This window comes from Podarcis vaucheri (genome assembly GCF_965113315.1).
Source record: "Podarcis vaucheri genome assembly, chromosome: Z".
NCBI lineage: Eukaryota > Metazoa > Chordata > Lepidosauria > Squamata > Lacertidae > Podarcis > Podarcis vaucheri.
The window spans coordinates 48,509,445-48,533,290 of NC_138758.1; the positions used below are offsets into that span (position 1 = coordinate 48,509,445).

Here is a 23,846-nt window from a genome sequence, read left to right on the forward strand (position 1 = left end):
GGCAAGCCCTAGGCTCTGTGGTTTAGACCACAGCGCCAGCCACATTGGTAGTCATGTGCTAAAGAAACAAAATTCTTAGACACTGTTTTTCAGGAGAGGAACAACATAATAGGTAAAACCGTTACAATTCCCCAGCTATCATCACAGAATATATTCACAGAGGAAAATGAAGACGTGCTCTTCTTTAATCTAAGAGGGCCTACATTAGTGGTATTGAGGATTCTGATGGCATGTTAGTGGAACGGCCAAAGGGATTCCCCAAGTTGCTCTCAAATTAAAGACTCACTCAAAAGCTTCGTATATAAGTTGAAAGAAACACCCTTTCACTGTGAACTGTACAACTTTATTGTAAGAACCACAAGTCAAGCTGCAACAGGAAGGTTCAGGAAACGTACATAAGGATTTCGGCTATATGACTGCAAAATGACTATTTTGTCAGAACTTGGTATTGCAATATCCCCATCTGTTAAACTTACCTTGAAGATATTTTTTTTAAATGAGATTTACAATATGTCATGAAGTCCAATAACAGCCTGCAGTTCTGTATGTGACTACACATTTGATTTTGATTATGTTAAGTTTTCAAAATTTTGCTAAAGAATAAATAACCAGAAGAAGAAAAGGGCATGGCTAACTTAGCTCCGTTCCTTTCAGTAAGTTTACTCTGAGCTGAACACGCTTGGAGATAATTCTTCTGTTGGGCAACCGTGTGTACTACCATGAATGGAAACATACGCTGAAGAAGGTCCTTGCTAAACTTTCATTTCTTTTTCTCCTGTAGGTGTCAGGAAAATACTCCATTAAGAAAATAACCAAGGAGCCAATTAACGGTACTGTCCTCCCAGACAGCAAAGAAGGCCTGATCAAAGAAGCCCGTGACAAGGACTTCACCTTCATCGCTTCTTACACAGAAATTCCAGCTGCCAAAAGCATCACCCTTGAGCTGGTCAGGGATTGTGGTGGTGAGTTTGCCCAGTTTCAAGTTGGCTACATCAGACCTAAGCATGTTGGTGGCACTTGGCTGGAACAGAGCCAGTGCAGTAAAAACCTTGCAGGATCATTTTTTGAGGGTTCCAGGTCCTACTACAGGATACTATTCATCTCTAGCATTAATAGAGAGCATGGGACTCTTAATCTCAGGGTTGTGGGTTCAAGCCCCACAATGGACAAAAAAATCCTGCATTGCAGGGGGTTGGACTAGATGACCCTCATGGTCCTTCCAACTCTACAATTCTATGATTCACAAGCCTTCCCTCAAAAATCCTTATGCCTTAGGAACATAAAGATAAGAGTAAAAGTACCGCTGACCATTAGGTCCAGTCTCAGGCTATTCTGGAGTTACCGCGCTCATCTCACTTTACTGGCCAAGGGAGCCAGCGTTTGTCCACAGACAGTTTTTCCAGGTCATGTGGCCAGTATTACTAAGCTGCTTCTGGTGAAACCAGAGCAGCGCACGGAAACGCCGTTTACCTTCCCACTGGAGTGGTACCTATTTATCTACTTGCACTTCATGCTTTCGAACTGCTAGGTTGGCAGGAGCTGGGACAGAGCAACGGGAGCTCACCCCGTTGCAGGGATTTGAACCGCTGACCTTCTGATTGGCAAGCCCAAGGATCATAGGAAGCTGCTTTACACTGACTGGTCCACTTCTGTCAATGTTTACACTCACTGTCAGTGGCAGTTCAAGGTTTGGGACAGGGTTTTCCCCCCAGCCCTGTGTGAAGATTGAACCTGGGACCTCTGCATGCTGTCGCTGAACTGTGGCCTCCCCTCCCCTTTCCTTAGAGCTCAAAGTAGCAAAACAATCACCATCCTGTGAAACAAAAGCCCTATCCAGGCATTCACTACCTCATGTGATTAGAATCGCAGGAGTTAGACCAGGGGTGTCAATGTGGTGTGTTCCAGATATTGCTGGACTACAACTCCCATCAGCCCAAGTCACTATGGCCAATGGCCTGGGATGATGGGAGTTGCAGTCCAAGCACACATGGAGGGCAACAGGGTGACTATCCCTGAGTTAGACACGCTCAACATGTTCCCTTGGTCACATTAAAAAAAGCCACCCCTCACATAGAACTATAGATTATGATTGATTGGTGATTGATTGATTGATTGATTATAATTATATGCTGGCCCTCATCCAAAGACACAGGGTGGTTTACAGGATAAAAATACAAAATGAAAACACAAAATATGTATCACAATAAGAACAAGAATCAAACAAACCAATACACCCCCCCCCCCGTTTGTTTAATTAGCCAGAGGCCTGAGAGAAGAGGAATGTTTTTGCCTGGTTCCTAAAGATATGTAAGGAGGTGTCAGGTGAGCCCCCCTGGGGAGAGCATCCCAAAAACAGGGAGCCACTGCAGAAAAGGCCCCTTCTCATGTTGCCACGCTCCGGACCTCTTGTGGAGTAGACACACAAAGAACGGCCTCAGATGATTACTGCAGAGTCTGGGTTGGTTCATATAGAGAGAGGTGGTTAGAGAGGTATTGCGGTTCTAAGCTGTTTAGGGCTTTGAACGTCAAAACCAACACTTTGAATTACGGCCCAAAAACAAACCTGACAGTACCAAACTATTGAAGGCTTTTCACCAAAGCCAGACTAAACGTCTTTCCTTCTGCAGTGTTGGATGGCAGGTTGAGAGGAGTTCCCTACCAGGACAGAATTTGCTCGTGTGCTCAAGACATCGATTCCATAAAACATATTTTGTTGCACTGTGCAAAATATGAGCAAGCCAGGGCTGAACTGATACTACCCTTGTTGGTACCTTTCCTGGGAAAATCAGAGGCTCACTATGTCAGGTTCCTATTGGAAGACCGGACAAATGCTAGAACATTAGCAGTGGCAGTTTTTATCGGTGGTTGCAAGAACCAATGATCCCTATCTTTAAGTCTGAACAAAATGCTTGTTTAACCTGGAGGTAGGCTGTCTGAATTGTGCATTGCTTTGTAACGATTTGTTGGGTCTCCGGACCGTAATAAAGATTGTTGTTGTTAATTTAGAAGGAAAGAAAACTGAGGTGACAACAGCACCACAAAGCAAGATTTTAAAACCGTCCGATGTGGTTCAAGGGCTGATAAAAGTTTCCCCTCCATGGAAGTGCACAGAGAACGCCATTGAGGTAGCATGGCCCAAGTCGCTCTTGGAGGTGAGGAGATTTTCTGCTCATTTTGTGCCCTTCCAAAACTTATAAGCAATTTCCTTTAATATAATGCATTTTTGTATATTATTTTCACTGATATTTGCATTTTTATGGGCACTTTCCTCTAATATATACATATTCATACACCCTGGTTGGTTGGAGAACTACATCATAAAATTTGGAGAACTGTGAATTTTGAAGGATAGCTGTGTTTCGGTTCACATGTTAGTATAAGAATTAGGTTAGAATTAGGTTGTTTCTTACATAACGCTTGCAAAAACATATATTAATAAAAGCTGCGTGGAAATTTTATTAGGAAAAATTTGCACTAATTAGAGTCTGAGTTTTCATGTAGATTTACTGCAGATTGCTGCATAAATATGGAGAACTGAATTTAATTTTAATTTTTAGAAGTAGTAAGATCCTATAGACCATTACCCTATTAACCAGAATATATATATCTATCTATCTATCTATCTCCTGGCCTCCTGGTTGAGAAGGGTGATTTCAAGTATTATTCATTCCAGTCAAATGGGATTTATTCCTAAAAGGCGTATTTCTAACCCTGTATACTGACATTTTAATATTATTTTGCAGCTATGAAAGCAGGGTGCCCACGTGTAATATTCTTCCTAGATACTTATAAGGATTTTGACTGCATTGAGTGAGGATGCATTATGAAAGCCTTAGACATCTATAAACTGCCTATCACATTTATTTTGGCTATTTCTAAATTATACACAAAAAAGTATGCGTTAGTCCAAACAAATTCATTTTCAGCAGTATCTATGGAAATCTGTGCTCTGACTTCAAATGTTACTTTGTTTTTACTTTTTATTTTCTCCACCACTCATGCATCATTTATGGTTTTGTTTTTGCAATCTTATTAAAATTGAATATATCATATGAGATGTCCATTAAACTTTAATTAGTTTAATGTTAAGTAAACGTCCAGTGCGCTTCCAACGCCATAAATCTTATCTCAGCAGAGAATTTCGTGCAGCGGTTGAAGAAGGCAGGAGAGTCAGTACCATTCAATGAAGAATGCTGGAGCAAGCACTTTGGAACTCAGAAAAAAAACTTTATTTACAAAAGAAAAACCCTGGCGATAAAGCACACATGCTTTTATCTCCGGCATAAAGAAAACTTTACTCTAAACTTAACTCATATCAGCAAACACGGGGGGGGGGGGAGAGAAAACACACAGGTGAACTGACTATTTATACAAACTAACTCACATTCCTGAGTCTCCAGGGCCAGATGAACTGCATCCAAGAGTATTAAAAGAACTGGCAGGTGTGATCTCAGAACCACTGGCAGTCATCTTTGAGAATTCCTGGAGAACAGGCGAAGTCCCGGCAGACTGGAGGAGGGCAAATGTTGTCCCTATTTTCAAAAAGGGGAAAAGAGAGGACCCAAATAATTACCGCCCAGTCAGTCTGACATCAATACCAGGGAAGATTCTGGAGCAGATCATTAAGCAAACAGTCTGTGAGCACCTAGAAAGGAATGCTGTGATCACCAATAGTCAGCATGGATTTCTGAAAAATAAGTCATGTCAGACTAACCTGATCTCGTTTTTTGACAGAATTACAAGCCTGGTAGATGAAGGGAACGCAGTGGATGTAGCCTACCTTGATTTCAGCAAGGCATTTGACAAGGTGCCCCATGATATTCTTGTAAAGAAGCTGGTAAAATGTGGTCTTGACTATGCTACCACTCAGTGGATTTGTAACTGGCTGACTGACCGAACCCAAAGGGTGCTCATCAATGGTTCCTCTTCATCCTGGAGAAGAGTGACTAGTGGGGTGCCACAGGGTTCTGTCTTGGGCCCGGTCTTATTCAACATCTTTATCAACGACTTGGATGATGGACTCAAGGGCATCCCGATCAAATTTGCAGATGACACCAAACTGGGAGGGGTGGCTAACACCCCAGAGGACAGGATCACACTTCAAAACGACCTTGACAAATTGGAGAACTGGGCCAAAACAAACAAGATGAATTTTAACAGGGAGAAATGTAAAGTATTGCACTTGGGCAAAAAAAATGAGAGGCACAAATACAAGATGGGGGACACCTGGCTTGAGAGCAGTACATGTGAAAAGGATCTAGGAGTCTTGGTTGACCACAAACTTGACATGAGCCAACAGTGTGACGCGGCAGCTAAAAAAGCTAATGCAATTCTGGGATGCATCAATAGGAGTATAGCATCTAGATCAAGGGAAGTAATAGTGCCACTGTATTCTGCTCTGGTCAGACCTCACCTGGAGTACTGTGTCCAGTTCTGGGCACCACAGTTCAAGAAGGACACTGACAAACTGGAACGTGTCCAGAGGAGGGCAACCAAAATGGTCAAAGGCCTGGAAACGATGCCTTATGAGGAACGGCTAAGGGAGCTGGGCATGTTTAGCCTGGAGAAGAGGAGGTTAAGGGGTGATATGATAGCCATGTTCAAATATATAAAAGGATGTCACATAGAGGAGGGAGAAAGGTTGTTTTCTGCTGCTCCAGAGAAGCGGACACGGAGCAATGGATCCAAACTACAAGAAAGAAGATTCCACCTAAACATTAGGAAGAACTTCCTGACAGTAAGAGCTGTTGGACAGTGGAATTTGCTGCCAAGGAGTGTGGTGGCGTCTCCTCCTTTGGAGGTCTTTAAGCAGAGGCTTGACAACCATATGTCAGGAGTGCTCTGATGGTGTTTCCTGCTTGGCAGGGGGTTGGACTCGATGGCCCTTGTGGTCTCTTCCAACTCTATGATTCTATGATTCTATGATTCCTGGATGCTTGCTTAATGACTTCCAGCTGCTCAGTGATTAGAGCGACTTGTTACCTCTTAACCCTTTAGTACCAACATGAGATTTAGTATTGCCTCCCCTGGGGTCATTGCTGTACTTTCATGTTGGTTTAGTTTGTATTTATGTTTATGTCTAATAAAAGCCTAAGAAAAAGAGATAGAATTCAATTTAAGACTTGGAAAAATGAGAAACAAGGAGAAAACGAAACTGACAAATTTGTGTATGAGGGAGGTGTGTAGGTGCACTTAGCCAAAATAACATTTGCTGCTTTTTTTTTAACCCCACAGATGGCAAAGGTTGACATCACTGAGATGACTTTGGAGGACCCTGCCTGCAGAGCAACTGACAACATGACTCACTTTGTCCTAAAAAGCATCATAGAAGATTGCTCTACCAACTTAGAAGGGGGCATTCATGCCAAAAATCAGGTCAGCACAGAAGCTTGCAGGATTCTCTAATGGTCTTTGGGTACCATCTTCCTGCTCAGTTTGCTTGCCACATTTTTTGATCCTGCCCTTCCTCCAAATATTTCATGGGACACTGCCCAGCACACATACACTATTATCCAGCAACTACCCTTTGAGGTGGATTAAGCTGAAAGACAATGACCAGCCCAAGGTCACACAGTGAGGGATTCCCCAGCGAGGTGTATGGTTGGTTTTCAGACACATGCTTGTGGGAGCATGTGGATTTGCACCACTGCTGCATTTTAAAATTGTATTTATTTAACTTAATCATGCTTTTGTCTAAAGTAGCCTTTCTCAGTATTGGGTCTCCAGTTGTTGTTGGAATACAATTCCCATCAGCCCTGAACATTGGGCAATACTGGCTGGGGCTGATAGAAGTTGTTGTCCAACAACATCTTGGGGCCCAAGGTTAGGAAAGGCTGGTGTAAAGACTCTCGATTATATGGAGACTAATAATATGTATATAAGGGGGGAAATTGAACCAGGGTCTCCCTAGACCAGTACTCTAACCAAGGGGTAGTCAATGTGTTGATGTTGGATTACATCCATGCCAGCTGGAGCTGATGAGTTGGAGTCTGATAACGCTGCCTGCTGTAAGGCACTCCATTTTTCTCTTCCTCCCCTATTTCAGAAATGGCAGCAGCAAGGAGTTGGGATAAGTACCGTTTTTTTTTTGCTCTATAAGACTCACTTTTTCCCTCCTAAAAAGTAAGGGGAAATGTGTGTGTGTGTGTGTGTGTTATGGAGCGAATGCAGGCTGTGCAGCTGTCCCAGAAGCCAGAACAGCAAGAGGGATTGCTGCGCTCGCTGCACAGTGATCCCTCTTGTTGTTCTGGCTTCTGAGATTCAGGAAAAAAAATTTCTTGTTTCCCTCCTCCAAAAACTAGGTGCGTCTTATGGTCCGGTGCGTCTTACAGAGCGAAAAATACGGTACCTATGAACTTTGCATGCCCATCCCCTCCAAAGAGCTCCCAACCTCCCCCAGTTTCATGGCCCACAAAATGTTGAAGGGCTATAACTTGGACAGCTGCTGCAAAGCAGATGTTCTACCACTGCGTTACAGCTTCCTGTGTTCCTGTGTCACCAACTGAACTTCATTGCTGAGTAATGAACTCAAGCAAGGTCTCTGCAGTCTGTCTGCAGCAACCGTCCCTCCTTGCTATGAGCTCTAAAGCAAAGCTACCCAACAACATCTGCATCCATGGACTAATAGTTTACTTAACATTTCTTTTTCATTGTCCCATCAGCTGGTCCTGACCCTGGCTTCGCATCCAGATAAAATTATGGTAAGAAATACATTCCTGCTGAAAACCATCATCTTTTGTATTGTGCTGTTATTGTTTTCTATTTCAGTAAGGCTGCAACTTTTAGTCAATTAATTGGTTAGATTAAGTCAAAACCTTTTGATTGATTAACAACAGGTTCCCAATTAACCAGGCAGTGGAACTGTTCTTAAAAAAATGATAATTGTTTTTTAAATTCTAAGCTTGCAATTTATTCATGGCTGGCTTAGTTGTAAACAGTTGTTTTGTACTGCCATTTTCCCAGTCAAGAAGGATACTCCAAAGACAGCCTTTGAAATATTTCCTTTCCTTGTGAGTCTGTTTCTCTGTGAGGAAAAAGCATTGGAAACATACGGTGTTTTTAAAATCTCTTAGTTATTTACAAATAGGCATGTTTCTTATCTCTATGGCCCCAATATTTTGCAGGTCCTGGAAACTCATGGGCCATTTTGAGGAGCATAAAAAGTTTACTTAAAAATTGATACACCACCATATGAGGAACATCCCCCACAAAGTTAGCACCAGATTTAGGGCAGTGTGGGCCAAGGGGGTGCAAAACAGCAGCAGCAGCAGCAACAACAACATGTATTTATACAGTGGTATCTACTCAAAGTCAGGCCCCGGTTAGATGGGCAGTTGAATTGCCAGAACCATAATGTAATGCACTTGAGAGCATGTGCAGAATGGAAGGCGAGAGGGAGGAGGGCATGTAAATAAGCCATGGGGGGCAAATTTTGTCCTTGCTTAGGGCATCATATTACCAAAGTCTGTTCCCATCAAAGTTGCTTGCAATTGCCAATAAAAACCCTCCCATTGTCAGTAAAATGTCTAAATACATAACCCAATGCACTTAAACAATAAAATTGCATGCAAACATTCACAAGAGAGAATAATTTAAATTTACAACGTATGATATTCTGCATACTTAGAAAGCCTCTGGAGTATGTTGAAAGCACAACCTTGTTTTGGGGTGGCCCCATTTTGCTTCCCTATCCAAGTTTGATATTAGAGAAAATGATGCGTTAATATGGGACCTGTCTGTTGCCCCTTTATCTTCTCTCATAGGTGCCATTTCAATGTGATCTCCCAGAGAAGCTCTTTCTCCATCTTTATCAGACACCTGACTTCAGCTCACCATCCACCACTGTGGTAGAAGTTAACAAAGTCACCTACGTCCAGGTACTGCTGATCCTGTACATTGGGATAAGGAATAAATTTAATATTTAAAGGCAACCCTGAACACTTTTGGGCTTTCTTCTGAGTAGACATGGATAGGATTGATCTCTCCAAGTATTATTGAAGGTGGCCACGATGACTATGTGATTGAGATAACTGTGACATTAAATTACAGCTCCTGCAGATTCTCCCCCCCTTGGCCTCAGAATTCCAGTAATGTCCACTTTATAAAGTTTCAAAAATCTGTAAAAAAAACTTTCAGTCAAAAGCTGAGCTGCTTTATAGGGTCATCAAAAACCCTTGTGGGGGAGGGGGAATTACATAGTCCTGAGCTATATGGCCCAACTCCCGCAATGAAGGTATGGGAACGAAGAGTAAAGCAGCTGAGTCATTTAAATCCCAGTTCCAGATTCTCAATTCAAGGGCCAGGTTTGAACACATTCTGCCTTTTCTCTGCCTCCCTTCTCTATAGGTGTCGTTCCAGACAGCTGATGGGAACTCTCCACTTCGACTCCAGGACTGTTACCTGCAAATCCCTGACCAAGCAGCCCCACAGATGCTGATCCGCAGTGGCATGCCAAAAAGTTATTCTGTGGAGATCTTGAATCCCCCCAACACAAAGACCAACCGCTTTAGTTTCATCTACAAGGCTGAAGAACAACAACGTTCAACTTTGTCAGCCACACTCTTTTGCCAAGCAGATCAGGAGAACCAGGTCAATATTTTTATTATTTATGTGTTTGTTTGTTTGTTTGTTTAATTTTTATTTGCAACATAACATAACCCCCCCACTCCCCCAATACAGAAATCCACCCTCATTAAACGTGAACATAACATACAATAAGCATAACATACAACAACCAGATAAAAGACTTCCTTTATCCTGTATCTGGCCTCCTCATTTACTTCTTGTAAGCTGTTTCCTTTATGAATAATTATTAAGATTTTTCTAATTATAACTTAAATATCCACAAAGATCAGAAAATATTCCTCTATGCCACAGGAGTGGCAAGGATCCTAATTGCTAAAAACTGGGGAAAAGAAATTGTGCCAACAAAAAGGGAAAGGCAAGACAAACTGTTTGAGTATATTGAACTGGCTAGATTAACAGAGGCAATGAGAGATAACCCTTTGGCCTACTCCTGAAATGTTCTCTAAGGAAAGCAGAACCGCTGTGTGTTAAATGAGCTAAATATTCGCCTCGTTTTAAAGCTTTCCCCCTCCTCCATTCTTTTTCTCTTCTAGCATGGCTCCTATAATGCTTCCATAAAGGTGATGCTCAAGAATCCTGCCTCTCTATCTCACGGTGAGTTAATTGACCCTTATATTTAATATAAAAGGAACTAGGCTATATAGACTCAGATCAGGACCATCAGGCTAGAGTTGTGCATGTTATGAGTACAACATTTACATTGTTTATGGTGCCTTGTGTTTTCTCCATGCTTCACAAACAGGATTCACAGCTCATTATAAAGTACCTGTTAACCATCTGACATAAGGATAGTCAATGTGGTACCCTTCAGAAATTTTGGACTGCAATTCTCATCATCCCTGACCATCAGCCATGCTGACTGGTGCTGATGGGAGCTGGAGTGCCATCTGGAGGACACCCCATTGGCTACCCCTGGTCTAACAGAACATTTGGGTCCATCAACAAAGATGCGGAACCTGTAGCCCATCAGATGTTGTTGGACTACAACTCCCATTGTCCTTGACTTTTGGCTGTGCTAGCTGGTGCTGACAGAACCAGGTGTAGTCAACAACACTGGGGGTGGGGCACAGATTCCCCATCGCTGCTGTTAAGGGATCTTGTATGTAATCATCACACCATTACGCAATACTTGATTGACTGGTGGCAACTGCATGGAATGGAATACACAGTGCTTCTTTTTCTGGGGGTTTGCAGGGGTACGCATACCCCTAAACTTTTTGTGAATCTAACAGGAGAAGAAACTAAAATTTTAATAGTTTCTTCTCTAGCATGGTGAATCGTCAGTTCCGTTGCTACCCCCGATGGCAGCCTCATTTCCTGTCACGGTTTTTCCTGAGACTCAGATGGAATGAGAGGACCCCTAAACAATTTTATTTTTTAGAGGGGGGGAAACCACTGGGAATACATATCGCAGAATGCCAACCTTTAAGTTGGTGGGGAAACCTAACTCTGCACATTCTCAGAGGTACAGTCCCTAGGCCCACTTCCTGCCTCCTCCCAGCAACAAAAACATTTTTTCCTATATAGTATCAGCAGAAATTAGAGGGAGGCTATGGCGCTGTGGGTTAAACCACAGAGCCTAGGACTTGCTGATCAGAAGGTGGGCAGTTCGAATCCCCACGACAGGGTGAGCTCCTGTTGCTCGGTCCCTGCTCTTGCCAACCTAGCAGTTTGAAAGCACGTCAAAGTGCAAGTAAATAAATAGGTACCACTCCGGCAGGAAGGTAAGCGGCGTTTCCATGCGCTGCTCTGATTCACCAGAAGTGGCTTAGTCATGCTGGCCACATGACCCAGAAAGCTGTACGCCGGCTCCCTCGGCCAATAAAGCGAGATGAGCGCCGCAACCCCAGAGTTGGCCATGACTGGACCTAATGGTCAGGGGTCCCTTTACCTTTACCTTTATCAGCAGAAATTACTCTATAAATGCTTTGAGGCGCTGCATGCTTGATGTTTTTCAGGAACCATGCGGAGTTTGTTTCTCAACAAAGCTATGCTGCGAAACATCCTGTGAGCAGAAAGAAAGCTCCTGCTCAGAGCAGACCCACTGAAATAAATAACTTGGGCTCCTTAATTTCCATGGGTCCACTCTGGGCAGGACTTGGCTGAATGCAACTCACACAGCCTGGATTTTTTTCCTAGAGATTCCTAGCTTGCCATGTCAGTTTGAGCGCAGAGTTGGCCAAAATCCCTGCCATTTCCCTCTGAGAAGCTGGCCGCCTATCTTCCCTCATTTATAGCATTTCCCTTCACTCCCTATGCCCCCCCCCGCACTTTAGGAGGCATTTCCTGTCACTCTGCCCCCCCCCCGCACAATTATGGCTTGCTGCCACTGCTACAGCCGTGTGGTGCTTGTGTCTCCATGGCAGCAGCTTGGTGGGAGCCACAGATGGCGACTAGGTTGCACGTTCCGGAAGGTGTGTGCCATGACCTTTGTATAAGTGAAATTCTGGCGGAGGGGGGAGGGGGAGAGGGGGGCGCAGAAAGAGGAAGCAAAGTTGGGATATGAGTTGGAACCAACGTAAACGGACATGATAAGAGAGAGGAATGCACACAGCTGATGGCACTGGGGAATCAGTTATTTGATGCATCCCAGTGACAGCACAAGACAAAGAATGTTATCTTCCCCCTTTCCTGTCCTCAAGATACAGTTTGACAGCTCTTGCCTGCTCACAACATGTAAAATACACAGTTTTTGATCCAGAAGTCTGTGCAATTTCAGATAAAGAAGACACATGGTAGGCAGAGAAGGGTGAAGGAACGGGATGTAGCCATAAGCGTATGCAAGAGATTAAGGAGTCTCTTTGCACAGAGCGAGGCCAGCCCACTGCCGTCTGATCCAAATTAGTGGGAGCTGCCTCCATTCTCATTGTCCAGATATTTCCCCCACATGAGACAAGGAGGGAAGAAGAAAGATTTCACAAGCAAGAGAAGCAACTAACACACCAAGAGATCAACTGGATCAGGCCAGTGACTCACCAGGTGCTTCTGGGAAGCCTGCCTATGAAACCTGATCACAACAGCACTCTGCTTGCCATTCCCAGCAGCTGCCATTTGGGGCATTCAGTCAAACCCTGGGCTTGTCTAGTCTCCTTTAAAGCTGTCTACGTGGGTGGCTGTCACTACCTCTTGTGGGAACAAATTCAATTCCTTTTGTCTTCTGTGAATCTTCTGTAATTTGGCTTCATTGGATGTTACCCAGTTCTGGTGTTATAGAATGGGGTGGGTTTGTGGGAGGCTTCTTATGTACACCATGCATATTTTTATACACCTCTATCACATCCCGCCTTACTCACCTTTTTTCTAAACTAGCCCCCCCCCACCCCACGCCCAAAATAATGTTATAACCTCACCACATAGGAGAGTTGGCTCCATCACTTTGATCTGGTCCAAAACTAGCTCTACAATATCTATGCTGAGGTGCATGATCCGCACATAGCGTTTCAAGTGTGTTTGCAGCAGAGACTAATTGGAACTGCCCTAGGAACTTAATTTATATGCCAAGTTGTAGTAGGGAAGTCTAAGTCTACCTTGAGGTTGAGATGGAAATGCGGGTATCTAGATTTTAAAACAGACTAGTATGTATCATGTAATATTTCAATAGCAAACTGCATCTTAAAGGCAGGGGAGTACAGCTTTGCATCCAACATTAGACATACTAAGAGAAGATTCATTGAAAAACTAAAGGGCATGACTAACTTTGGTCTAATGCCTTCAGTGAATCAGAGTGGAGTAAGCTTGGATATAATCCATTATATGGACATGTCTAAGGCCACACACACACACCACATTTATAACACCATCATAACATTTTAAACAGTCATAGGTAAAGGTAAAGGGACCCCTGACCATTAGGTTCAGTCGCGGACGACTCGGGGGTTGCGGCGCTCATCTCGCTTTATTGGCCTTCCGGGTCATGTGGCCAGCATGACTAAGCCGCTTCTGGCGAACCAGAGCAGCGCATGGAAATGCTGTTTACCTTCCCGCTGGAGCAGTACCTATTTATCTACTTGCACTTTGACGTGCTTTCGAAATGCTAGGTGGGCAGGAGCAGGGACTGAGCAACGGGAGCTCACCCTGTCGCGGGGATTCGAACCGCCGACCTTCTGATCAGCAAGGCCTAGGCTCTGTGGTTTAGACCACAGTGCCACCTGTGTCTCATAGCTTCAACCAAATAATTCTGGGGTGTGTTGTTTGTTAAGGATGGTGATATTTGTTAGGAGACTCCTATTCCCACTACAGAGTTACAATTCTCCGGGATATTTAACAAACAGCTTCCAGAATTCTTTGAGGGAAGACGTAATTATTTAAATGCATGTTGTGAAAGTGGCGTATCTTGGGTTCATTTTGATGGTCACTTCCAGACTGCAAGTGTTTTTTGGGGGAGGGAGGTTTCAACTGCATATAGAAATTTAGGTTTGTCCAATTAAAGTGGTTTAAAGTGCTCTGTCACCCTAGCAGAACAAATGCACTTTAAAAAAAACACAACTGCACATATATTCTCCAGTTAGAAAAGTGAAGGGAAAATGAATTAACAAGCGTAGGGTGAATGAATGATTAACAGTAAGATGTATATATGCAATGCAAGCAAATCAAAATGAATGCTCAGTAAAAACCATGTAGAGACTACCCTCCCCATAAGTTTTATTCAAGCAAATGAGGATGAATGATCGATAAACAGGTAATCTCAAGGAACCAGGTAGATACAACCCTATCAACTAGAATTTTTGCATTCCTTGGCCAGAACAGCAGAAGGCAGGAAACAGATTTAATTTCTACCAAGTTACCAAGCAGAATATTGTCTGTATGTTTTTACATGTATCTCCCTAAGGGAAAAGGCTGCAGATTTCCAAAAAACAAAGAAAGAAAATGTGCTAAACATTCAGGGAACATGTCTGAAGCTGCCGGGGCCCCCTAGCCCTGGCAATGTATTTATGCTCTCCAAAGTAGCTGGACTTCTGCGTTTTCAGTTTGAATGTAGATGCTCAAGTGTTTCTGTCACAAAACTCTCTCAGGACAGCCTCTCTCTCATCCTGCTTTTCCTGCCTTGCTGCCCCTGACACCACTGCAGCCTTGCGGAAGTAATTTCTGCCAGTGATTGCATGACAGGGTGAAGTGTGTCCCTCCTTGCTTACTGTCCTTTGTCAGGCAGAATTGATTGAATTACTGGCCTCATCCAAAAATGGATGGATTCTGGTCATCCTGCTACCTTAAATCTTCTCCTTCCTGCCTCTGTTTTGCACGTCTCCCTCAGGACGGGAAAATAACAAAGCAAGGAAAAGCTTTTGACACGAACCCAGCCCCAGTGGGGACTCACCCGGCACATCACACACGTCTGCCATGCTTTCATTAGACCCTCAGTCTCTTGCTTCGTTTGTGTATGTGCTTTTTTACAACTTTATCTAGAAGGCTTGAGTGTCAGATTGGCTTTTGAGGCAGGAGAGGAGACTTGGCCTGGCAGTGGGGGAGGAAGTATTCACCCATGAATGCTAAGCTATGCTTTGTTTGACTAGGCACCAATTGTGTCACAAATGAGCTTGCTTCGTTTTCCAGGTACTCTTGCATCATGCATCTGTAGCTTGGAAAACATCTGGGGTGAAGTACTCCAACCATGATTAAGCAAGGGTTTTGGTTTGGACATAACAGCAAGACATGTTTAGCATTGCCATATTTCAAAAAGTGAAAATCCAGGCACAAAGTTGTTGAACTTTTTTTGCAAAATCACCAAAGAAATTCACCATTTCTGAACTATTTCTAAGGGAAATCGCAAAAAAAAAAAAAAACCAACCACTGAGCATAGGTTTCCAGATGTCCAGATTTTCCCGCACATTTTGCCGATTTCCGCCCAGACACTGCTTCTGACTGCAGTATTCCGGGTATGTCCAGGAAATTCCAGACATATGGCAACCCTAACCATGGTTTGTAAGCCACTGATAAATCCAACTAAAGTAGATTGAGATTGGGTCGGGAAAAGGAAGAGAACAGTCATCCTATTTATGCAGTGATATAATACCATGGATATAACACCATGGCTTCACATCATGGCTTGTTTCCAAAGAAACAAACTTTGGTTGGTCTACTCTATTCGAATGGATTCGAGTATCAAACCACACTAAATAAACCATGGCTTAACGTTGGCTTAACCAGGTCATTATTTCTTCAGGACCTTGAACACCTACCAGACCTCTTTCCAAGGGGTCTGGCAAAGCAGCCTGAAAAACAAATGATGACTAGCTCTTTAGATTAGATTTTTTAAGGCGAAATACATCTCCTTTGAAAACCATTTATAAGAAGCAAGTCATCTAGTTACACACACACACACACATAAAGCAAATAAAAATATATTGCTTTTACTGAAGTGTTATTTGCAGAGATGGCCATTTCATGGCAAAGTAAACAGGGTGTTGTTGTTGTTGTTTAGTTAATTAGTCGTGTCCGACTCTACATGACCCCCTGGACCAGAGCATGCCAGGCACTTCTGTCTTCCACTGCCTCCCGCAGTTTGGTCAAACTCATGTTCGTAGCTTCAAGGACACTGTCCAACCATCTCGTCCTCTGTCGTCCCCTTCTCCTTGTGCCCTCCATCTTTCCCAACATCAGGGTCTTTTCCAGGGAGTCTTCTCTTCTCCTGAGGTGGCTTCAGGATCTGTCCTTCCAGTGAGCACTCAGGGTTGATTTCCTTAAGAATGGAGAGGTTTGTTCTTCTTGCAGTCCATGGGACTCTCAAGAGTCTCCTCCAGCACCAGAATTCAAAAGCATCCATTCTTCGGCAATCAGCCTTCTTTATGGTCCAGCTCTCACTTCCATACATCACTACTGGGGAAACCATAGCATAGGGTGGCCATATGCAAAAGAGGGCAGGGCTACTGCCTCTTGGCTAGTTGTTCAGAAGAGAGAATTTCACATTTTGCCTTGGCAAACTCAGTGGCTATTTGCCATGGTTGCAAATGTTCCGTTTCCAAAGTCGGAGGCAGTGTGCCTTTGAATACCAAGCGCTGCGAAACCCAAGAGGCATTTGGTTGGCCACTGTTGAAACACAATGCTGGATTAGGTGGGCCTTTGACCTGATCCAGCAGCCAAACTCTTCCTAGCTTCTTAACTTGCTAGAACTTTCTAATTGTCCTTCCCTGCAAATTTGTTTCACTGCTATGCCATTCTTTGTGCAAATCTGCAATTCAGGTTGCTTCCAACCTATTTACTGAATGTACATCCTGATTTGATTACATGAAGTTTGCAGGGAGGTTAAAGGACATCAACAATTTGCTGAGCATACATTCTCATTTGTTTGCGGGGAAGTTATCAAGCCATTGTTTTCTCACATTTTTCTATTGCTTTCCTTGGGCAAAAAGTCCAGGACTAATTGCACAATCTGGTTGGTGATTCAGTCCCACTCGCAAGATGGCAACAGCCTAGAAATAGTCTCACCTGTAACTAGCTTTTTAAAATGTTTTGCCACCTTGCATTTGGTTATGTCCTAGGGCCAAAGTTCTCAAATGTGAGCAAAATTAAACAATACATGATTATGGGTGAAATGGCAATAAAAATCTACAGTGACTCTGTGGGAATCAGTGGAGGGCAGGGTGGAATTAGTCTAAGAAATGCAAAACACAACTGTGTGGGATGGTTGAATTACTAAAACATTTTTCCCCCTTAAAAAAATAATATTCTGGTCAATACTTAATGTTCTGTTGTTTGAAGCTCAGCAGATAATAATGGCTGGGAGGGAGAACATTTTTAATTAACACACAGTGGTGAGGAAGAGCAAGGCTACCCTTAACCCCAAATGGGCCCACTTGACTGTTTCGATCAGTGGAACTGGCACTACTACAAGTGCCACACAATATCCTTTCAGCATTTGTAAGAACTCAGTTGTGTAGTGTGGTAGCACATATACTACGGAACTCCCTGCCACTTGAGATCAAGCAGGAGCTTTCATTGTCCTTTTTTTTGGCACCTGCTAAAAACATTTTTCTTTAGACAAGGCTACCCAGATGCTTAAAAATGCTGGCATGAGTTTTAATCTGTTTTAGTATTTTAACTTCTTTTTATGTTTTAATGTATCGTAAACTTTTCCTGATTCTATCTTTTTCTGAACCGCTTTGAGTTTTTTTGCGACCAGGTGGTGATACAAATTTCATGAAGTAAATGAATAAATAAGGCTGCTGCGTGCATGCAATGGCAAAGCCCTAACTGTTGCTTTCCTCCTGTGCAAATCAAGGCCTGGGGATCGGAACTGTGCTGGGAATAACTTTCGGTGCCTTTTTAATCGGAGTCATGCTCACCGCAACGCTGTGGTACATCTACTCTCACACTCGTAAGTACAGGTACCTCTAAGCCACTCCAGTCTTTCTGGTCCATATTTGGGGTTCGATTGAGGTGGGAGGCTCCCTGAAGGGAAAAGCAAGCGGCCAAAAGCATAGAAAGACAATTTGTATGTACATGCATGTTTTGAAATTAGGGGGTGAGAGCCATATGCTCAGTCAGGCCATAGATCCATCTAGATCAGTGTTGTCTGCACTGACAGGCAGCAGCTGTCCAGGGTTTTAGGCAGGGGAGATCCCCATCCTTACCTGGAGACGCCAGGGGACTGAGTCTGGGGCTTTCTGCCTGTAAAGCAGGTTCTCTGCCACTCAGCTACAGCTCTTCCCTTAATAAATTAAGGTTACAGTTCTCATTGTTGAGAATAAAGGTCTGGTTTAATTAAAAACATAGCTGCCTTATGCAGAGTTAAACCATTGGTTTGATCTAGCTCAGGATTCACTACACAGCAGCTGTCCTAGGTTTCTGACACGGGGCGTTTCCAGCCCTCCTTGGAAATACCAGGGATTATACCTGGGCATAGCTGTCAACTTTTCCCTTTTCTTGCAAGGAATCCTATTCGGAATAAGGGAATTTCCCTTTAAAAAAGGGAAACGTTGACAGCTATGTACCTGGAGCCTTCTGTAATCGAAACATGCTCTACCAATGAGCCATGTCAAATAACAGCTGGCCTATATTATCTTTGCTCTCTCACATTCCTTCGCTCCTTTCCCACCATTCCTCCAAGTACAGCAACATCTTGTTGGAACCCAGAACGATTTCTTAATCTCTGTAAAAGTGCCAAGAGAAATCATGAAATGTTTGTCTTCCTTTTCAATTAGCTGGGCCAAGATCTCCCCGCCTTCTTGGGAAAAGGAGGCCTTAGACAACAAGGGGGATTAATCTCTGCATTGCGAGGGTGATGTCTGGTCCAAATAAGGAAGTGCCACCATGTGTTTTCTGTCCCCTTGTCAACCCCTAGTCAGGCCAGCTGTAGAGCATCCCTTTCACACCCCATCCCTCTTAACATGTTTCGCAACTTGGTGATTGAATTCCAGGTCCGATGGCCAAGATGCAACCGGTCTCAGCAAACCCTCCAGCCTCAGAGAGCAGCAGCACCAACCACAGCATCGGCAGCACTCAGAGCACCCCCTGTTCCACCAGCAGCATGGCATAGCGGGGCCCCAAACGAAGGACTGGGCACAACTGACTCTCGACACCTCCTTGTGGGCAGTGTCAGAACAGCGGACAACTCCTCTGGGTCAGGCACAGGAAAAGCCTTTATGAAAAGAGCTGAAAACAAGCAAAGAGGTTTCATGGTTTCCCCCCTCCCCACCCCAAAGCTCCTAATACTCAGGGGTAACTATTTTCAGCCAGCACTTTAAACCAACTCCTTGGACTGCCATCAAGATCTCCAAGAGAAGCAGAGCAATCACACAAGTAAAGACATCTGGCCTGTACCTCCTGCGGTGCGAGAGTAGCCTGCCTCTGGCTGCAAAGGCTGCAAACCTATCCCAGGAGAACCAGTGTCTACCCAGAACCATACAGTGTGAGCAAGTTGATCAACAAACAGAATGTAGCATGCCTTTGGTTTTAGAAGCTGGTTGTTTGTTCAATACCTGTGATTAAGGGGCTGAGAAATTTGGACAAGGAAGCTGTTGGCCCATCGTCAACTTGGGGTCTGGGTGGAGACACTTCTTAATAGCTTCCAAAAATAAAAGGAAAGGCAAGACAGGAACCAGTTTCTGAACAGGCTTCAGGGAGGGCTACCATTGTTGCTTAAGCTACCACCTCTGCCCATAATCTCAAATTGCATACAAGTGCAAAACTGGGAGTCTTACACATCCACAAGACTCAGTATAAGAACCTTCTGAGGGACAAGTAGAGCCAGTAAATTTGTCCCACCATCTTCTGATGAGGAAGTAGGTGGAGAGAAGTTTGGACCAAGAAGAGGGAGAGGGAGGTAGCACTGCCTTTTACCAAAACAAAGGGCAAGGAGTCCGGACCCTTTCTATTCCAAAATATAGATATAGATATAAATATAAATAATTATACATAGAATATGTTTTGTAATCATGTATACAAGGAAATAATTCTGTGTCTAATCACTTATGGATATGTTTTATGATATTGAGATGTGGGGCAATTTGTGAAAAGACTTCTGTAACATTTTGCTGAGCTGAGTGCTTGACCCAATGCAGGTCAGAAACTGGAAGAAAAGCAGCCCAGTACATTTAGACTGACAGGCAGAACCTTCATTGGGATGTGCTGAGTGGGGAGGACATCAAACAGGTTTAGCTTCCCCAGCACAGGAAGAAGGCTGTGGGTAGGAGGAGCTTTGCACAAATGGAACTGCAGAGTTATGGATGAATAGTTGCTGCAAGGCTGCAGTCCTAGGAACATTGGAAGCTGCTGTACACCAGGTCAGACCAGGGACAATCTAGCTCAGTCTAAAATGACAGGCAGCAGCTCTCCAGGGGTTCAGGCAAGGATCTCCCCCAGTCCCACCTGGAGATGCCAGGGGTCTTTCTGCATGGAAAGCAGGCGCTCTGCCACTCAGCTGTGGGAATTTATCAGCGGCCAGTGGAACCTGACCTCGATATCCCCCTCCCCAAATTCACATTTCTCCAGATGCAGTCCTCAAGCCCGGTAATTTGTAGAAAGAGGCATACATTAGGGTAGAAAGTGCACTAGAAAACATAGGGAAAATAACCTACAGAAGAAGTACTAGGGAAAATAACCTACAGAAGTATATTCAGTTAGGGGGAAATGTTTTGCAAAAATGTGTATATTTGGAGAAATTCACACTAAAATGTTGATGGGGCTTTCATGGCCTTTTTTAATATTAAAAAAATGCAGACATGTTGAAATGTGGAGAACTGAGCTTCAGAGTGGGGTTGGAGGGGGAGCACAGAGAGAAAACAGAACGGTCAGATCTGCCCAGCAGGCAGCAGGGAAGGGCTCTGTTGCAGTCATGTGCTCTATTGTTAGCAAGCCTCCTGGGCCACATACACCCAGGAGAGCTGCTTAGAGCACAGAATGCAAGCCCAAGAGACATTGTGAGACCTTCTGCAGGGGGGTCAAAGGAAGCCCCTTCCTCAGAAACCCAGGCAGCATCAAGGCCAGTTATTCCACCAATGAAGGGGTCCATCTGTGTTTTGGTCTGTAAATATTTCTGTGTAGAACAAACCTGTAAGCTCAGTGGTTGTATAAATATATATTACATGTTGAATTTGAGTTGTCACAGATCATCTTTATCTGTGGAGCACCTGTGCCATTAATTTGCCTAAGCCTCAAATAGAAACATTTCTAAAGATGGATTACGCTGTATAGATTTCCATGCTTTTTCACTTCGCTTCGCTTTCAGTTCCCATGTCAGTTTCCCATCTCGTTCAAATATCTTTTGTGTTTCCTAAAAAGCTGTCTAATATCATAGCATATATTATTGAGACTGCCGCTTTTGTGTCATGGCTAGGCCTATTACATAGCAAGTCAAAAGGTGTCAATGGTCTCAAGCCCTCACTCCTTCATTCCAGATACTTTGCAAAAGTGCGTAGTTGGAACCAGGACTATTTTATGCCTCTCAGCTTTGGCACCGTGGCTAGATCTAAACCGCTATAAAAGACTCTCTGAATATGCTCTGCAAAAAACAGTTGTAAAGTTACAATTGAAAATATAATTGAGTTGCGATTTCAGCCCTACAACGCCATCTGGTGTCACAGTGTCATAAGGGATTTATATTGCTGTATTTTGACTAATGTAGCTGAGTCCCAGGTCCTCTATTAAAATTGCTTTACCTTTTACAAACACACCTCTAATTCTATAGAAAACATTTGTTTCAAGATCTACAAATTGGTTAAATTTGTGTGTTTAAATAAGGGCTGATCTAGCAGAGGCAGCAGTGGTGATGGAGCCAATACTGAGTTCCAAGTCCACCAATGCCACCAATGATACTTTTAAAAATGGGTTGCCATTGTTTTCTCATTCCATGTGAGACAGCTCGTCTCTAGGAAATTTCCCTTAAAATTATCTTTTGGTGACATGGGACCACCACATGCCTTGCACAGATAAATTCTTTAAGCTCACCATTATGTTGGGAAGACTCTGGAGAATGAGGTTCCTATTTTCATGTTTGGTGGAGTGTACCTTGGTCCACACATTTTGCAAAAAAAGTTTTTTATCTGACCTCCAAAATCACAAAGCAGTCTATCCCTCCTAATTTGGCACTTGCCTTATCATCACTAGACTTGACCCCCAATTCTACTCTTAAAGCTTCCTTTCTGTTCACAGCAACTAGACAAGTTGTTGCCCAACGACAGAAGGAAACTTTCAATATACCCATAGAAGCTTTGGTTATTAACATCTGGAGCACTGCTCTAACAAAACATCTCAAAAACCATAGATGAGTAATCAAGAGCATCTCCAAAAAAGATACCTTTGACATGATCTGGCCTCCCTTTTTCTCTTTTATTGAAGAGGAACAGGATATTTTAATGCCAGCATCATCACAGAGGTGTCTGTGGAGGGGATGTATTGGTTTAAAATGTCTAGCCAACCAGATCAGAAGTTGGTTTCCTAGTGAGGATATTCAGCAAATAAATGTTATTAATTTAATTAAAAGGTCAAAAAAGAATAGGAACATTTCTGTCTGTCTTCCATAGTGGGTGTCCCTTACGCCAGGGTGATCCAGGAACCTGGATTCTTTTCTGGAAATTGTAATCAAACAGCAGGATTCTCTGGCCAGGCAAAGCCATAGCTATGGGTGAAGCCTCCAGAGGGGCGCCATTGAGACTCCAGCCTCTGTGTGTGTGCCAATCTGGGTATTTCACCTGGGGGAAATAAGCCTAGTTTCACCCCTGGGCCAGGTTTCCTATCTCATTGCTCACTGGATGGCCTTGATTCCCGCCATTCACACACACACTCTCCACTTAATCATAATAATGTACCTCACAGGGCTGCCGCGAGGATCAAATGGGGAGGAGAACCTTGTGTAATACCCTGAACTCCTTGGAGGAAAAGTGGGACATGCATAAATCTGACTAGGGATGCAACAAGGCCCTGATTTCCATTCTGGCCCATGTCCATTCATGCAGCGCTGTTTCCATTCTGCCACACTTCTAACAAAAACTGTCCACTGAGGCAGAATTTTACACAATTCATTCCACTATTCCACACCATTGGTCTTGATGCAAAGGAAGTGTAATTCAAATGGGGTGGATGTGTCTCTATTTATGTATCACTTTTGGACTGAAAAACGGGCAATGAATGCTAATAATATTTGCTAGATTTATTTCCATCCTGTCTGGGAGACTCAGGAATCAAGAAGATAAGAAGAAGAAGAAGAGTTTGGATTTGATATCCCGCCTTTCACTCCCCTTCAGGAGTCTCAAAGCGGCTAACATTCTCCTTTCCCTTCCTCCCCCACAACAAACACTCTGTGAGGTGAGTGGGGCTGAGAGACTTCACAGAAGTGTGACTGGCCCAAGGTCACCCAGCAGCTGCATGTGGAGGAGCGGAGACAGGAACCCGGTTTCCCAGATTACGTGACTACCGCTCTTAACCACTACACCACACTGGCTTTAATGACTTTAAAAGAGAATGGGGGAAATTCATAACTTAGGAGACCATTGTAAACGAAACCATTGTAGCTGGACTTTAAAAATAACTTATAAAGAAACGAAATATATGGATAATTTAGAGAGATGAAAACTGTGGAGAACGTAATGATATGTAGTCTTAGGGAAATTATTTTAAGGACTCATGCAGGGAACGGGGGGAAGTCACGAGATTCATAGAATCTCATATATGGCTATGTTAAAAGTTTTTTCTTGCTTATTATTTTAAATTTGTTCTTGTAAAAACTAATAAAAATATTTTAAAAGAAAGAAAAAAGATTGATTTCCATCCTGGACATGGGACAAGTAAACATTGGGAATGTCTACTTCTATAGCTTGGTCTGTAGAACC

General features: G+C 43.4%; 1 protein-coding gene across 2 annotated transcripts in view; it reads left to right on the top strand.

Moving 5' to 3' along the window:
* The window catches only part of ENG (endoglin), a 58,270-nt gene extending 37,158 nt beyond the window's left edge, over positions 1 to 21,112 (top strand). Inside the window, exons 7-15 of one of the 2 annotated variants that reach the window (XM_082208897.1) lie at positions 782 to 962; positions 3,010 to 3,152; positions 6,235 to 6,375; positions 7,662 to 7,700; positions 8,763 to 8,876; positions 9,346 to 9,588; positions 10,119 to 10,179; positions 17,801 to 17,896; positions 18,939 to 21,112. In XM_082208897.1, the coding sequence (XP_082065023.1) occupies positions 782 to 962; positions 3,010 to 3,152; positions 6,235 to 6,375; positions 7,662 to 7,700; positions 8,763 to 8,876; positions 9,346 to 9,588; positions 10,119 to 10,179; positions 17,801 to 17,896; positions 18,939 to 19,057 (1,137 nt within the window). In that variant the 3' untranslated portion in view covers positions 19,058 to 21,112. Of the gene's footprint in view, positions 1 to 781; positions 963 to 3,006; positions 3,153 to 6,234; positions 6,376 to 7,661; positions 7,701 to 8,762; positions 8,877 to 9,345; positions 9,589 to 10,118; positions 10,180 to 17,800; positions 17,897 to 18,938 lie in introns of both variants that reach the window. The other variant, XM_082208896.1, reaches the window with a different exon arrangement.
* Positions 21,113 to 23,846: the final 2,734 nt, after the last annotated feature.